Source organism: Tachyglossus aculeatus, chromosome 25 (assembly GCF_015852505.1).
Source record: "Tachyglossus aculeatus isolate mTacAcu1 chromosome 25, mTacAcu1.pri, whole genome shotgun sequence".
In the NCBI taxonomy this organism is placed as follows: Eukaryota; Metazoa; Chordata; class Mammalia; order Monotremata; family Tachyglossidae; genus Tachyglossus; species Tachyglossus aculeatus.
This window is the reverse complement of record NC_052090.1, coordinates 23,303,341-23,321,467: the sequence shown is the minus strand read 5'-3', so window position 1 is coordinate 23,321,467 and position 18,127 is coordinate 23,303,341. Positions and strand designations below refer to the sequence as shown.

General features: G+C 41.7%; 1 protein-coding gene across 2 annotated transcripts in view; it reads right to left on the bottom strand.

Annotated features, from left to right (window-relative positions):
* C25H8orf34 (chromosome 25 C8orf34 homolog) overlaps positions 1-18,127 on the bottom strand; it is a 242,202-nt gene that overhangs the window by 188,195 nt on the left and 35,880 nt on the right. For both annotated transcript variants that reach the window (XM_038766655.1, XM_038766656.1), the window contains exon 2: positions 985-1,132. In XM_038766655.1, coding sequence (XP_038622583.1) covers positions 985-1,132 — 148 coding nt within the window. The remainder of the gene's footprint in view (positions 1-984; positions 1,133-18,127) is intronic.

Here is an 18,127-nt window from a genome sequence, read left to right as displayed (position 1 = left end):
TGGGAGCTTAAGCCACCAGTACAATGATAAAAGTTTAAAACGTATTATGTAAAAATCTTCAAAAATAGAAAAAATGATTACGTTTGTTACCCAAGCAAAATGTGGAATAATTTACATTCATTCGTGGAGCAGTAGTTTGGCCTAGTGGATAGAGCAAGGGATGGAGTCAGAAGGATCGGGGCTCTAATCCTGAACTCTGCCACTTACCTGCAGTGTGGCCTTGGGCAAGTTACTTAACTTCTCTGTGCCCCAGTTACCTCAACTGTAAAGTGGGGATTAAGATTATGAACCCTATGTGGGACAGGGATTATATCCCATCCGATTACCTTGTAACCACCCCAGTGCTTAGAACAGTACCCGGCACATAGTAAGCACTTAACAAATGCCATAATTAATATCATTATTATTACAGGACATCAACAGTATGCGCGTTTCTATTTAGACAAGAAAATATGCACATGTAGACTGAATACACTTATTTTAAATTCCAGAATATCTGTGGCATAATTCTGAGTGTTTATCAGTTAATTCTGGAGAAGCAAGAGTTCTATTCAGTGGATCATATTACAGACCACAATAATAATAATTTTGGTATTTGTTAAGCGCTTACTATGTGCCAAGCACTGTTCTAAGTGCTGGGGGAGATACAAGGTAATCAGGTAGTCCCACATGGGGCACACAGTCTTAATCCCCATTTTCCAGATGAGGTAACCGAGGCCCAGAGAAATGAAGTGACTTGCCCAAAGTCACAGCTGATAAGTGACGGAGCCGGGATTAGAACCCATGACCTCTGGACTCCCAAGCCCGTGCTCTTTCCACTGAGCCACACTGCTTCTCTTCATGCCCATTCTCTTCCCATCATGCTCACCACATGGCAAGTGCTCAATAAAACTACTGACGGATTGACTGATCAATGTCTTTGTGGCTTTCTTGGTTAACTCAGAAGACCACAAGAAAGTTCAAAAAGTATTTTCCCCCATTTACCTGAGGTTTCGCTCTCTGCCCAGAGGGCTGCAGATCCAGATAAGGTTCTCTGTAGCTGACTGCGGCTGCCCTGTTTAGACTGAAGATGGTCAATGAGAAATGGGATCGGCTGGTCAGGTGTCTCTGTTATTAGCTTGGTCATCAACTCCTGAAAAAGCCAGAAAGAACCAATGTAGGTCAACAGCGAGGCCGACTGGATAACAACACCGTCTGGGGGTCAGAAGGACCCGGGTTCTAATCCCCACGCCGCCGCTTGACTACTGTGTGGCCTTCATCAAGCCACTTCACTTCTCTGGGCCTCAGTTCCTCATCTGTAAAACGAGGATTAAGACTGTGAGCCCATATGGGGACAGGGACTGTGTCCAACCCATTTTTATTGTGTCTACCCCGGCGCTTAGTATAGTGCCTGGCACTTAGTAAGAGTTTAATGAATATAATAATAATAATAATAATGATGGCATTTGTTAAGCGCTTACTATGTGCAAAGCACTGTTCTAAGCGCTGGGGGGGCTACAATGTGATCAAGTTGTCCCACGTGGGACTCACAGTCTTAATCCCCATTTTTACAGAGGAGGTAACTGAGGCTCAGAGAAGTTAAGTGACCTGCCCAAGGTCACACAGCAGACTTGCGGCAGAGCCGGGATTCGAACCCACGACGTCTGACTCCAAAGCCCGGGCTCTTTCCACTGAGCCACGCTGCTTCACAATTATTCATTCATTCAATCGTATTTATTGAGTGCTTACTGTGTGCAGTGCACTGTACTAAGCGCTTGGAAAGTAATAATAATGATAATAATTGGCATTTGTTAAGCGCTTACTACGTGCAAAGCACTGTTCTAAGCGCTGGGGAGGATACAGGGCGATCAGGTTGTCCCACGTGGGGCTCACAGTCTTAATCCCCATTTTACAGATGAGGTAACTGACAATTCAGCAACAGATAGAGACAATCCTTACGCAACAACGGGCTCCACAGTTAGGTCAAGAAGCAGTCACGTCCTGGGTCTACAACGTACTTGGGCCTCACTGAGCTATGCCAGTCATGTTTGCAGTAATAAGCTTACTTTTAAATTCACAGAAATTAATTAATTCACAGACCTAGACATGAGGATGCCTGTTAGCCTGCAGACCTTCCCTCATGCTTCAGCACTGAGAAGCAGCTGGCCTCTGGGAGTCAGAAAGAACTGGGTCCTAATCCCGGCTCCGTCACTTGTCGGCTGTGTGACCTTGGGTAAGTCGCTTCTCTTCTCTGTGCCTCAGTTCCCTCATCTGTACAATGGGGATAATGACTGTGAGCCCCATGTGGGACAGCGATTGTGTCCAACCCCATTAGCTTCGATCTATCCCTCCCGCATAGTACAGTGCCTGGCATGTAGTGAGCATTTAACAAATGCCAAAAGACAAATAAAATACCATAAACTAATGTAATTGTTGTCAAGCGAAAGAAAACCCGAAAAGAACAAAAAAATACTGAAGTCCAAGTGCCACACTCCAAACACACAGAGGCTATTTGGTGTAGACTGTGAGCCCACTGTTGGGTAGGGACTGTCTCTATATGTTGCCAACTTGTACTTCCCAAGCGCTTAGTACAGTGCTCTGCACACAGTAAGCGCTCAAGAAATACGACTGATGATGACGGATTCTGTTACTAAAGCATTATTCTGCTTCCGGGCTGGGAAGAAACTCTGGGGGCTGTCTTCGTGCCTCTGCTTCTGCCTGATGGTGATTCACAAGCCAAAGTGAAATATTCTATTTTCTTAATGATGTGCATCTAGCTTTAATTCTATTTGTTCTGCCGACTTGACACCTGTCCACATGTTTTCTTTTGTTGTCTGTCTCCCCCTTCTAGACTGTGAGCCCACTGTTGGGTAGGGACCGTCTCTATATGTTGCCGACTTGTACTTCCCAAGCGCTTAGTACAGTGCTCTGCACACAGTAAGTGCTCAATAAATACGATTGAGTGAATGAATGAAAGGAAACCCCTGCCTCTCCTTTCAGATATTCGCTGCAGTCGAGAGGTTGGACCACCTTGTCTTAATTGAACCTTCCGAAGAAACATTTACCAAGCACCTTAGTTGGAAGCACACGATGAAGACCCAACACTGGATGCTCATCAGGCTTCCTTTCGTTGTACTGTCCTCTCCCAAGCGCTTAGTACAGTGCTCTGCACTTAGTGAGAGCTCAATAAATGTCACTGTTGATTGACCAACTGTTCAGCTGATTGGTCTATGTATTCCTGCCAAAATTAAGAGACAGGACAATTCATAGGTCATCAGGGGACAGCTTATCTACCGGAGTTCCAAAGCCAGAACACGCTTTCAGAACATTCCCTCCTGAAATTTGTAATTTTCATGAGAAATAAAGTTCCTTGGAGAGGCAGAGCCCAAACCTAACATGATACTTTCTTTATGCCCAGAACTTTTAATATATAAAATTGGGGTTGCAAATCAAGTCTCTACTACTTCATCTGTAAAACTGCAGGCAAAAATGAGAGAGGGCTAGTGTGGAGTCTTAGAACTCAGGTTTGGTTTCAAAAATTCAAAACCTTCACCCTTAATGCTATAACTGAATTAAAAATAACTGAAGGGAAAATTTACAACTGTAGGCATCCCAGGCATACAGCTGGAGAAAGTTAGATCAGACAAAACTGCTGTATCCTGAGAAAATGCAATCATTCAGATGCAACCAATACTGACCGCTCTCAAAAATCTTATTTGCTTCAGTTCCCCTATACCTAAAAAGAAAGATTCCTGTATCATTTTCACCTACGAAGAATGTTACAGAAACAATGTGAATTTTCCCACAGGTTTCCAAAAATTGTTTGTTTTTTTTTTGTTTAAACAAAACAAAACAAAACAAAACAAAAAACAACAGTATTAGTTAGGTGCTTATTATGTGCCAGTCACTACATTAAGCCCTGGGTAGATATGAGCTTACCACACAGTCCCTGTCCCACATGGGGGACATTTTTTCCATCTATCACGAAATACCCAAGCTACATTCCATTTCTCAGAGAAGGCAATACACAATTAGATAATTCTGATAACCCACCAGCTGTAATCATCTTAAATATTAATGGCATTCATCACATTATGGCAATGCCATTTGGGTTGTAGCCCAGCATAAAATCTGTTGAGTGAATTAATTCACTCATATTCTGCATACTTTTTAACTTTTAATTTTTAATTAGGTCTCTATAGTAACAAGTTCAGAAAAACTGCATTTAATATCACAACCTTTCAAACAACCTATGTCCTTATCAAACATAAATGAATGCTCGGTTTCAGGCAACTTTCAGTTCTTGTGAAATTCCCCTCTATTCCAGAAATATCTGTGAAACAAGGGCTTTGCAAAAGCAAAAAGAAAAAAAAAAACAAGGGGTGGGGGGGAGAGAATGCGAAAATTTCAACACAAAAGTTCTGTACTCTCCAAACATTTGAAAAACACTCACTAACTCAATCAAAACTTCGATCCTAAGAAAGGTATAGCTATATGTCTGCGGCAGCTAGAGTCAAAGCCCCGTCTGAACCTATTCTTTCTTTGACGTTCATTAAGCACAACAAAATGAATGGGAAGATGGATTGCATGGGCCCTGTGTGGAACAGACTGAGAAGATGTAGTGTTGGTAGTATTTATTTAGCATTTACTGTGTGCAGAACGATGTACTAAGTGCTGGGAGAGAATGCCCACGCAGGAATTAGACCATGATCCCTGTCTCTGAGGGGGCTCACAATCTAAGAGTCTAAGTTGGTAGAAGGCACTAGGAGCAGATACATCAGGACTGATGAAATATTAAAACCCAATCTTCTTTTCATGTTGCTTCTGGTATCCTTAGTGCTTGGCATGTAGTAAGTGTTTAACAAGTACAAAGAAAAACAGCTATTGTCCTTGGTTACATTGAAAGTTAAAGGTGCTACATTTTGCACATTGGAAATAAAGTCACATTGGCTTTCAATTTCTAATGAAGCTGATGATTCATTCATTCATTCATTCAATTGTATTTATTGAGCGCTTACTGTGTGCAGAGCACTGTACTAAGCGCTTGGGAAGTACAAGTTGGCAACATCCAGAGACGGTCCCTACCCAACAGTGGGCTCACAGTCTAGAAAGAGGAGGCAGAGAACAAAACATATTAACAAAATAAAATAAATACAATAGAACCTGATCACCTTGTAACCTCCCCAGCGCTTAGAACAGTGCTTTGCACATAGTATGATGCCTTTTCAAAATAATCCAAACACTAACCCAGTAGATCAGTCCCAAAATGCCTTGTCTAAAAGCCTTAGCTACCTAAAAGATTTTCCCTAATGCATTAAGAACGCCATACCTGACGACCACGAGCAATAATAGCAGCATGGCTCAGTGGAAAGAGCACGGGCTTTGCAGTCGGAGGTCGTGGGTTCAAAACCCAGCTCCGCCAATTGTCAGCTGTGTGACTTTGGGCAAGTCACTTAACGTCTCTGGGCCTCAGTTCCCTCATCTGTAAAACGGGGATTAAGGCTGTGAGCCCCCCGTGGGACAACCTGATCACCTTGTAATCTCCCCAGTGCTTAGTAAGCGCTTAATAAATGCCATCATCATTATCATTATAATATATTCTGAACCAGTGGTATTTATTGAGCACTTAAGGTACACAGAGCACTGCACTAATCGCTTGGGAAAGTCCGAAGGGGCAAAAAGTTGTTGGCCCTATTTTTGGTATTCCAATTCTTGGTTAGCCTCAGTCTGACTGGCTTTAGACCTGGCCCAGCTTGATTTAGGCCAGTTGGATCTCTGGGTGCATGCTAATTTGCACAGCTACAACGATGCACTTCTTTTACATTCACTTCGTATGTGCAGCCACCCGCACTCGGCTTCAAAAACAACCCTCGCAAAGACTCTGGAGAGGTTCACAGACTACTGAGGTGGAGGATAGGTAATTAATCCAGGCCTTTGCATGATCAAGCGGTGAGCTGCAGAAATTAGTTTAGGGGAAGCTACACCCAAAGCACAGTCATATTTTATGCAATATATTAGAGATTAGAAATAGATCTGAACCCACGCTTTCCATATTTCATCAAAACTAATTATTTTACATTAGCAAACTCCTCTCAACTCCCAAATGTCTAAGGCGGCGGCCAGAATTCCAATCTACTGATGGAGTCGGATGCTTCCAAAATCAATCTATCAATCAATGGTATTTGAGAGCTCATTTGTGCAGAGGACTATATTAAGCACTGGGGAGAGTACAATGCAATGGAGTTGGTTGACTTGTCCCTTGCCCACAAGAAGTTTACAGTCTAGAGGGGGAGACAGTCATTAACATAAATGAATAAAACAGTCAAAAAGAGTGGGGAAAAAAAGCTATATACTTCCCTTCCCGCCAAACACAAACCAAAAAGTCATGCATCCTGAAATCAGTTTCTTGTGCAGACTGAGAAACACGGCGTCACTTTTCCTAATTAATTCCTCTATCTTTAAAAATCTGCATATATCCATGTATATATATGGATTATATATATAATCTCACTGAATGTAAAATCCAAGCAAAAAAGATTGCAATTTAACGCCACTCAGACAACAAGCAGTCTGAATGTACCCTGCTTTATTTTCATATGGCAAACATTAGTTAGGCAGGGTGGTAAAATCAGAAGCTTATCTAGTGAAAAAGAATGCCATTACTACCACCTTTAGGATTTCTTACGGTCTCAGACAGCTGAATTTCACCATTATAGGACTAGTGTAATAAAATTGTTATTACGCATTTCTGGAGAGTTATGAATGCTCTGATAAAGAGAGACAGCATGTGCTTGGACTACTATTCCCCAGTGAAAAACAAATGGGAATCAGGCTCCATAAAGCCTCCCCCAAGTCAGTCTGATCAGCAATACAGCTAGTAAATCATAAGATGATTCAAAACAGTTCACGATCATTTAGTGAGTCACATTTTCTGCTGATGCCGTGAATAGTCCTGCCAGCCGTTTTCAACATTGATTTGTATATAAAAACCCACTGAATATTTTTATTACTCTATTCGACAACTTTTTTCTTTACCAATCTTTACCAACAAAAACACTATTTAGATGCCTACTTAGCCTTTATGACTGTTATAACACATTTCTTAGCTAATCTACACAACCCACACGCCACCACACAAACAGAAACTTAATAATAATTATTATTATGGTATTTAAGTGCTTACTACGTGCTAGACAATCTACTAAGCACTGGGGTGGATCCAAGCAAATCAGGTTGGACACAGTCCCTGTCCCACATGGGGCTCCCAGTCTCAGTCCTCATTTTCCAGATAACTGAGGTCCAGACACATGAAGTGACTTGCCCAAGGTCACACAGCAAACGGCAGTGCCTCTCCCGCCCAGGATCAATCAATCAATCAATCAATCGTATTTATTGAGCGCTTACTGTGTGCAGAGCACTGTACTAAACGCTTGGGAAGTACAAGTTGGCAACATATAGAGACAGTCCCTACCCAACAGCGGGCTCACAGTCTAAAAGGGGGAGACAGAACAAAACCAAACATACTAACAAAATAAAATAAATAGAATAGATACGTACAAGTAAAATAAATAAATAAATAAGGACCATCTTTGATCAGGTTCTCTGAGGAAACTTACCAAACTCCAGAAATGCAGCATGAAGGATTTTCTACCATCATTCCCTCATCTCATTCCTCCTAAACATTTTCTTTATGGTATTTGTTAAGCACTTAATATGTGTCAAACACTGTTCTGAGGGCTGGGGTACGCACATTACTGAGTTTTTTGATATCCCAGTTCCATGTGGCTTTCTCCTATCTCAACGTGCAAGACTACTGCCATTTTACTATTTACAAATTCATTTTGAAAATATCTGGTCACCACAGACTGCTACGAAATTATGTTCTCATCCAGGAAATTGTGCTAAGAATCTAAAATTTTCCTAATAAAAGAAATAGTTGAGGAAATTGTGATTTTGAAAAAGGCATTTCCATAACATGAAGCATTCCATTTGCCATTCAGTCTAGGTTCATTAGAATCATCTTGTTACTGCCAAGGCATTTGATAGAAATGGGCTATTTGACACAGCCTATTAATCAAAGATCCAATTATAAGAAACACCAATTAACTATGTCTAAATATACATATCCGGTTATTAAGTTAATTAAGAGGCCCTCTTGCCTTTTAACTGACCAAAGTAACTACAGAATAATCACAGGTTACATTTCCCACCTTCTTCAATTCATGCTGTGTGGATGTTAGAAAGATACTGTCTTGGGTGTATGTATTTTTCAAAAAGGAAAGAAATGGAAGTCGTAAGCAGGATTGAAATAAAGAACCTTTATTTGTGGTACTTTACTAAGGAACCTACCCACAAAATGGGTTTGTAGTTAATCATTTTCACTAAATGTAACATTCATTCATTGAACTGTATTTATTGAGCGCTTACTGTGTGCAGAGCACTGTACTAAGCGCTTGGAAAGTACAATTCGGCAACAAATAGAAGCAATCCCTACCTGACAACATGGAATGAATAAGATAGTGATTGACAGACTGATTCTAGAAAAATGGATAGCCTCTTTCCTTATGATGGACTTGAGGAGAGAAGGATTTGGGAAAGGCTTGAAGTGAAGAAAGGTAGGTGATGAAATACAATACTGAATCAGGCATAGTGCTTGACACACCAAAGGCATAAGAGCAGAGCTTAGAAGAGAAGAAGAAGGACCAAGAGAAGGGAGCAGAAAGATAATATATAAGATCCCATTGCTTAATGTCAGTCAATCATATTTGAGTGCTTACTGTGTGAAAAGCACTGCACTAAGCACCTGAGAACATACAACAGAACAGACATATTCCATGCCCACAATGAGCTGACAGTCTAGAGGGGGAGACAAACAAGAATAGAAATAAATTAATGACAGATATGGACATAAATTCTGTAGGGCTGTGGGGAAGGGATGTCTCTGCCTTCTTCAGAAAGCATCTCCTTCAATCAATCAATCAATCAATCAATCGTATTTATTGAGCGCTTACTGTGTGCAGAGCACTGTACTAAGCACTTGGGAAGTACAAGTTGGCAGCATATAGAGACAGCCGCTACCCAACAGTGGGCTCACAGTCTAAAAGGGGGAGACAGAGAACAAAACCAAACACGCTAACAAAATAAAATAAATAGAATAGATATGTAGTAGTCCTTGCCCTCAGAACCGCTAAATTAAGTCACCAAGAATTCAGTCGCAGGATGTGGGATAACTAATTTACTCCACTTTTAATACTAATTTTTGATACCAGATTTTAGGATTAACGTAGACGTACCAAATCTAATCAGTTCTGCCACATTCCAAACTGACGCTGCAGCAAAATTCAGGCCCTTTCTTTTTCACATTACCAGTCGGTCTGGTCAGATCACAGCCCGATGACAAAAGAAACAGTTGTGTACATGCACCCGATGTTGGACATTTGGGTGAGTGCTAAAACCCAAGTTTTCCTTAACCTGAGGTTCTCCAACACTGGAGAACAGACACAAAAAAGAGGAAGATGCCAGAGTTGTTGAAATTGCCACCAGATGGCAACCATCACAAAATAATTCAGGCTCAGCAAAGAGTTTAAGAATCCCATCGGAATGGGAATGTCGATATTCCCAGGAATGAACTGATCGCTGCTGAAAACGGGCAGAAGGCAATGGAGCGCTGCTTCACCTCGAGTGAGTCTCAGGATGCTCCCTGGTAAGCCTCAACAATTTTGGAATAATGGGAATGAAGATCCCCAAGCACCTTTTGCAAAGGAAAGAGAACCCACTGATGTGATTTTCACCAAAGAATAGTACATGGTGGGGAGGGAGGAGAGGGAGAGAGCAAGAGTGAATGCAGCTCAGTATCTTCCTGGGCAATGATTGGCCTTGGGGGACATGCAGTTTGAATTTCTCATCTCATTCATTCTGTAAACTTGCAACAATGTAAAACTGCTGAGTGGAAAAGGTTGAAAAGTTACTGCAATAGAGTGCTAGGAGTGAAATGGCTTTGGGCTTATTAGTATACAAGATTTAGTAGAAAAGGGACCAAGTTACAGAACCTCAGAGTTAGCATAAAATGCGGATGTCTTTCAGGCACTGACTAGGGGCATTTCACATGACAGCTCCAAAATGAAATGCTTTACTTTTTCTTATAGAAAACTTCAGGGTCTCAAAACCCTGGGGAGGGAAGGGGTGATGGATGGTGTTTGTCTGTGCGTGCACGCATGTGTGGGTGGGGATGTGGATATATCCACTCACAGCTACATAGACTGGAAAATTTTCAAACAAAAATATCTCAGCTGCACAGATACCATTCATACTAAGTGAAATCCAACAATATAGATGCCCTTGAACAAAATTACAATTCAGAAGTATTGACTGGTCCCGATATCTTGCAGTTTTGAAAACAGCAAAGAAAGAAATATCAGCAAAGTAAATCGAGTTACTAGGAGTGTGGACTTAGTATTTCACAGGTGCCTGATAAAGCTGTGATACTGTGATGACGCTCTTTCATCTCATATTTTCTGAACTGTGTTGCGACTCCAGAGCCATCATTTACCTTCTCATTAGGAAAACTGGATGTCTACTTGAGGTTAGTTGGTTTCCTGCAGTTTCCAGCAAAAATCAGAATTTTTACAGGAATAGTCTAACACCACCACCACCACCACCACCAATAATGATGATGATAATAATAATAATAATGTTAAGCGCTTACTCTGTTTCAAACACTATTCCAAGCACTGGGGAAGATGAGTTAATTAGGTCAGACACAGTCCCTTGTACCACACAGGGTTCACAATCTAAGTAGGAGGGAGAATGGGTACTGAGTCCCCATTTTAAAGATGAGGCAACTGGGGCAGAAAAAAGTTAAACTACTTGACCAAGGTCATCTAGCGGGAAAGTGGCAAACCCGGGATTAAAACCCAGGCCCGTGACCTTTCTACTAGGCCGTGCTGCTTCTCTTTAAAAACTATGCCTGGTCTATACCTAATAGAGTGCACAATTCAAAAGGATATTAATGTGCCCAGCAGTCAAAACAGGATCAGTCTTCAGCCCTGGTTTATCTTCCTGTTTATTACTGCATACTTTCTTAGAACATGACACTCCTGACAGAGAGATTTCATCCATGTTAGCAAATACAGATCAAAAAAAAAGTTTAACCAACACTCTTCCACACTGTGTGCAAATATAATCTCTGGCTAGGCTGCTGCTTTTGCTGCCTGAAGCCATTTTTAATTCTGACTATGGAATCCCAGTGTTCTAGATGATTCTGCACTAGAGTCACCACCTTCCAAATTTCCACACACTGGACTCTCCACCTTGCCACAGCTATAGTTGGGGTGGCCGCTCATCTGGCTTTCTGCTAGACAGCCGGTACTTCAGCAGGTCTGTCCCCATCTGCTTTGTTGTTTGGTTTTTTTAAGCACCATTTGTTAAGCGCTTACTGTGTGCAAGGCACTGTTCCAAGCTAATCAGGTTGGATTCAGTCCTCTGTGTCATTCTGATTTTTCAGTGCCAAGTCTCTTCCTGCTTCAGCTTCTGTCACAGAGCTCTACAGCTCAGACGCTGCAGCAGATTCCACACTGAAACACGAGAAGCAGTGTGGCCTAGTGGATAGAGAAGATCCTGGGTTCTAATCCCAACTCTGCCAGCTGCCTGCTGTGGGACCTTGGGCAAATCACTTGACTTCTCTGTGCCTCAGTTACCTCATCTGAAAAACGGGGATTAAGCCTGTGTGCCCCATGTGGGACAGGGCCTGTATTCATTCATTCATTCAATCATATTTATTGAGCACTTAACACATGTGCAGAGCACTGTACTAAGTGCTATTTATTTATTTACCTGTACATATCTATCCTATTTATTTTATTTTGTTAGTATGTTTAGTTTTGTTCTCTGTCTCCCCCTTTTAGACTGTGAGCCCACTGCTGGGTAGGGACTGTCTCTGTATGTTGCCAACTTGTACTTCCCAAGCGCTTAGTACAGTGCTCTGCACACAGTAAGCGCTCAATAAATACGATTGATGATGATGATGGGAAGCACAAGTTGGCACCATATAGAGATGGTCTCTACCCAACAACGGGTTCACAGTCTAGAAGGGGGAGACAGACAACAAAACAAAACATGTGGACAGGTGTCAAGTCGTCAGAACAAATAGAATTAAAGCTAAATGCGCATCATTAACAAAATAAATAGAATAGTAAGTATGTACAAGTAAAATAAATAGAGTAATAAATCTGTGCAAACATATATACAGGTGCTGTGGGGAGGGGAAGGAGGTAGGGTGGGGGGGATGTGGAGGAGGAGAGGAAAAAGTGGGCTCAGTCTGGGAAGGCCTCCTAGAGGAGGTGAGCTCTCAGTAGGGCTTTGAAGGGAGGAAGAGAGCTAGCTGGGCGGATGTGTGGAGGGAGGGAATTCCGGGCCAGGAGGAGGACGTGGACCGGGGGTCGACGGCGGGACAGGCGAGAACGAGGCCCAGTGAGGAGGTTAGCGGCAGAGAAGCGGAGGGTGCAGGCTGGGCTGGAGAAGGAGAGAAGGGAGGTGAGGTAGGAGGGGGCAAGGGGATGGACAGCCTTGAAGCCAACCCAATTAGCTTGTATCTACCCCACCACTTAGTACAGTTTCTGGCACACAGTAAGTGTTTACCAAATATCATTTTTTTAAAAAAAGGCTATGAGGTAGGTGGGAAGGATTCAGACATCCCCCCTTCACCCTCACCCTAGAGAAACATTTAGGACTGCTCAAAATCCAAACCCTTTCTGAAAATGGCAGCCACGAACCACCACCTTATAGTTCAAGCCTGGCATAATACACATGACATCTCCTAGCCTGGATGCTATTCAAGAGGGCCTTCAGTGTCCACCCTTGTCAAACCTCATCCTCTGTGGTCCTGCTTTGAAATTTGTTTTCTCTCCCTTGGTTTCCCTTTCCCCAATGCCAGCTATCCATGCAACGGCTGTTTGATTTTACACACCATCTCCAGAGAATTTGGCTGCTCAATGAAGGACCACCTACTTGAGTTTGTAGCAAAGGAAGAGATCCCAGTTGACGGTGTGTCCATCTACTTGACTACGGCCCAAAGCTGGCACCATACACAAGAAGACAACACAAAGGTTCTGCACTTTTGTTATGGTATTTGTGAAGCGCTTACTATGTGCCAGGGAATGTACTAAGTGCTGGGGTAAGTACAAGATAATTGTGCTAGACACAGCTTATGACCCACACAGGACTCACAATCTTTATCCCCATTTTACAGATGAGATAACAGGCACGGAGAAGTTAAGTGACTTGCCCAAGGTCAGAGCAGGTAAGCGTGGAACCGGAATTAAAACCCAGGTCCTCTGACTTCCACAATTGTGCTTGCTCTCTCCACAAGTCCACCCTCTTTCTCCTTTATCTTCATTTCCTTTTTCCTTGCAGCCATTTCTGATATGAACCTAATATAAAAGCAAATGTTTATGACACCCTGAGGAAACAATTCCCAAATGTTAAACACCCCGCTTTCCCCCGCCAAAAAAAAAACCCTGTGAATGTAAGAATGTCCCCCAAGTCAGTCTGGGACAAGGAGTTCACCTAACAGTCCGTGAGCAGGTCGAACAGTAGCTGCTTTACAGTTCCACAGAACAAACTGAACAGAAGGAGGAAATACTAGTTAAAAGAAATGATTCCAAGATCAAGAGATGATGCAGTCGGCAACATTTGTTCTCAGCGCATTCTGCGAAACTAAAAATCAACCATCACTTTGGTAATTCATTTCTAATTGTTAGAAGCAGAAGTATTTAGGTACTAGAAACACTAAACACTGAAAAAGATACAGTGCTGGTGGCATCCTTATAGTACCCACAGCACCTTTGCACAGCACCTTCTAGAAAATGACCTGAACCTGAAAGTTAGAATCACTTTATTAACCCCAAAGAAATCCTATTATCGCACACAAAATATTGTATTCAGAAGTGGTAGAGTTTATGACTTAATGACTTCAACACAAAAAGACAACTGACATACTCGAAAGAGTCAAACATCTGTGAACAACGACAATAAAAGAAACATGGCTAAACTTTTTGACATTTGAGAAAAGAATCAATCCTGATGAGCTAAAGCCTAGCTGAAAACCAGATCTGACTATTTTATCTGAGTCAATTTTCCACTCTAAATGATAAGCTCTTCTCAGAGCTGAAATCAGAGGAGACGGGGTCAGGGTTTAAATCAGATCTCATATTGTTTATATTTATTTTTGGTGGGCAAAGAAGCTGGCACACTTATTGAAAGAGACCTGCACCGCTTGGTTCCCAGTGAAGACTGACCTCTTCCATACTCTTATCTTTTATTTATAAGGAAACCCAAACAGAAATTTTTTTCCAGCAAAGAAAATGCCGTAAGTTTTATTTTTTTCTAAGTGATACAATAAAAACAAGTGAGTAACTAATGTTTTTCAATTTTGGTGAAAGCCAGTAACTCACTTATTTCTGGTTTCTTGTCCCAGATGCCCTGGCTTTATCTTGGACTCAGTTAATCGTATTTATTGAGCACTTACTGTGTGCACAGCACTGTGCTAAGAGCTTGGGAGAGTACACTAAACAGAGCTGATAGCCACGCTCTCTGCCCACAAGAAGCTTACAGTCTAGACTCACTGTCTTATCACTCGTGTTCAATGAACTGCTGAACCTTGCCGATTCTTCTTCTACGCCATCTCCTACTCCCTCCTACTAAGGCTGTGAGCTCCACATGTCCAGCCTAATAAACTTCATCATCATCATCATCATCAATCGTATTTATTGAGCGCTTACTGTGTGCAGAGTACTGTACTAAGCTCTTGGGAAGTACAAGTTGGTAACATATAGAGACAGTCCCTACCCAACAGTGGGCTCACAGTCTAAAAGGGGGAGACAAAGAACAAAACCAAACATACTAACAAAATTAAATAGAATAGATATGTACAAGTAAAATAAATAAATAAATAAATAAACAGAGTAATAAATATGTACCAACATATATACATATATACAGGTGCTGTGGGGAAGGGAAGGAGGTAAGATAAGGTAATGGAGAGGGGGACAAGGGGAAGAGGAAGGAAGGGGGAACTTAAATGTACCCCAGTGTTTAGAACAGTGTTTAACACATAGGCAGCACATACCATAAAACAAAACAATCTTCTAGACCCACCCTTTCCTCTCCATTCAAACAGTCACCACGCTGGATCAAGAGCTGGTCATACTATGCTTACAAAACTGTGTTAGTGTCCTCAATGTTCTGGCTTTTCCTCTCCATCCAAACTACTACTCGGCTGATCCAAAAACTTATATCCTGCCCTAACTACTGCATGAGCCTCCTCCCTGACTTCTATCTTCTCCCCAACTCCAGTCCTAATTTCCATTGATTTTTTTAAAATAGTGTACACTTTAAAATAGAGTAATTTACTACATCAATAACATTCAACTGTCATTTAAGTGCTCCTGTGCAAAGCACTGTATCAGGTGCTTGTTGGAGTACAAGAGTTTTTTTGTTGTTGTTAGGTGTTTTTTTTTTTTAAAAAGGAATTTGTTAAGCACTTTACTAAGTGCCAGGGACTGAACTAAGCGCTGGGGTAGATGCAAGCTAAGCAGGTTGGACACAGTCCATGCCCCAGATAGGGCTCAGAGTCAATGTCCATTTTACAGATACGGTAACTGAAGCACAGAGAAGTTAAGTGACTTGACCAAGGTCACAGAGCAGATGAGTAGCAGAGTCAGGATTAAAACCCAGGTCCTCCTGACTCTACGGCCCCTGCTCTAGCCACTAGGCCACATTTCTTCTAGTTCACAGAGTTGTTAGACATGATCCCTATGCTAGAGGAGCTTACAGTCTAGTAGGGTAAGTAGACAAAAATTGTAACCAGCTTTTTCTCTGCCTGGTTTTTAGCAATAGGCAAGACAGAAGCTATTTTAAGAAATAGTCTATTTGTTCTAACATGCATTTCTTGGATTGGCAAATGGTAATGTTGATGCTGATTTCTCACTTCCACAGTATCATGGATGAGCCCAAAGTTAGGGTTTAGGTGTTACTGAGGAGAGGAAGGCAATTTTGAAGAGAACAACCTCTAGGTTTTCTCATGTTTTTCATTAGAATCATGCCAAGTGATCCAATGTAATCTCTGGATTTTTCACCAAAGTCCAAGGCCTAGTGAATAGAGCAAGGGTTTGGGAGTCAGAAGGACCTGAGTTCTAATCCTCGCTCTGCCATTTGTCTGCTTTGTGACCTTGGGCAAGTCACTTAAATTCATGGTCCTCAGTTCCCTCATCTGTAAAATGGGGATTAAGTCTGTAAACTCCATGTTGGACATAGACTATGACCAACCCGATTAACTTGTATCTACCCCAGAGCATAGAACGGTGCCTGGCACAAAGGAAGCACTCAACAAATACCATTAAAAAAAAAAGGCCACTGTGCCCAATCAATTCTCAAAGGCATAATAACCTAGGATGCAGAGAGATGCATTTTAAAATTGTTCAAGACAAAGTGAAAAATAGTGGCTGACTAACACAACATTAATGGAAGATTTACAACTATCCATTATCTTGTCTTTGCTTCAACTTTCCTTCATGAATTTTCAGAGCCTCCACTGGTAAACCACTTTAATATATACCATTTCATTTTAAATTTCCCTTTTCCAAAGGGACCTTAAAAGCTCTGATTAATACATAAGAAGAAAAGTGAAATCAAATTCAGAAAACAGAAATTTTCAACTGAAGGTTTCTCAATAACACTGAGATCTGTAAAAGCAATGAAACCAAAACAGTCATCACTGCTTTGAATGCCAACAGCTGCAGTAAGAACAGATAGCAAATGCAAATGACTAGCTTGAGAAGATCTAGTCAGAATTTTTTTTTAAGGATCAGAGGATTTCGAAAAAAGAAGACAAGGCGATACAATTAAAATCCAATTCTGATGTTGTAGTGACTTGTTCTTTTTTTCAGGGCTGCTGTCATTCCGAGCACTTTGCTGTCTTACTATTTAAAAGTTTGCTCCATGATTTTACAAAGAAATGGACATTACGGGCATGAAGCTTGTTAAATGGGTAAGTGGCAATCATCAAGATTACACAAACCCCTCAAAGCTCTACTCCTAAATCAGATTTTGCTTTTTAGCATGAATGGAAACACAATTCTGTCCACCGTAGGCACATCTTTGGGAAAACAGATGGAAGTCTAACACCAGAAATCTCTCCCATAAACACGAAAATCAGCTACATGATCATTTTATTTTATGACCTCCCACTCGGCCGAAATTTTTTCATATATATGCCGTACAATAGTCCTCTATCAAATCATGAGCCCTTCAATTCTTACAACTACATGGCTACTGAACGTCACAAACGTTTACCCAGAAAACCTTTAATTAAAGTGATTACAGAATTTGAAAAATCCATTTTCCCACCTATCCAAAACTTCCAGATTAGATCTTCAAAACGTCTTCTAGCTGGAAGTTGGAACAAAAGATAGTAGTCTCAATTAATAGCATTTATTGAGCCCCTACGGTATGCTAAGCCCTGTAGTGAGTGCTTCGGAGGCTATAACATAGTTAAAAGACAATCTCCTCATACACAGACTGAAGAATTACAGGGGCAGACTGTGGAGACAGCTGCGGCTGCTACTACTGAGGTGATTTAACAGCTCACTGTGGGCAGGGAATGTGTCTGTCATGTTGTTATACTGTACTCTCAATAAATAGGATTGACTGATTGCTATCCCCACAAGCCACTGCCCATGAATCCCCTCGAAACTGGGCAAGACAGTGTGGATGGCTCGGCACAAGTCGTCACCACTACCAGAAAAGCAAATCAATCAGCGATCTAGAGGACGGAAGGATATCCCTTACTCCCATCCCAAAACTGAATACTTCGCCCTGTGTTCAGACATATCCTGCTCACGAGCACCTGCACCAAAGGACAGAAATGAGGGAGAAATTGAGAAGGTTTTGCAAAAGAGGATACTGAGGTAACTGACTTGGGTGGTGACTGTAGGGTACATCCCTTCAAATCAGTATTCTCACGGAGGGTCAGACCGTCAATCGCATTTATTGGACACTTACTGTGTGCAGAGCACCGTACGAAGTGCTTGGGAGAGTGTGGATACAACAGACACATTCCCTGCCCACAAGGAGCTAATAGTCTAGCGAGGGA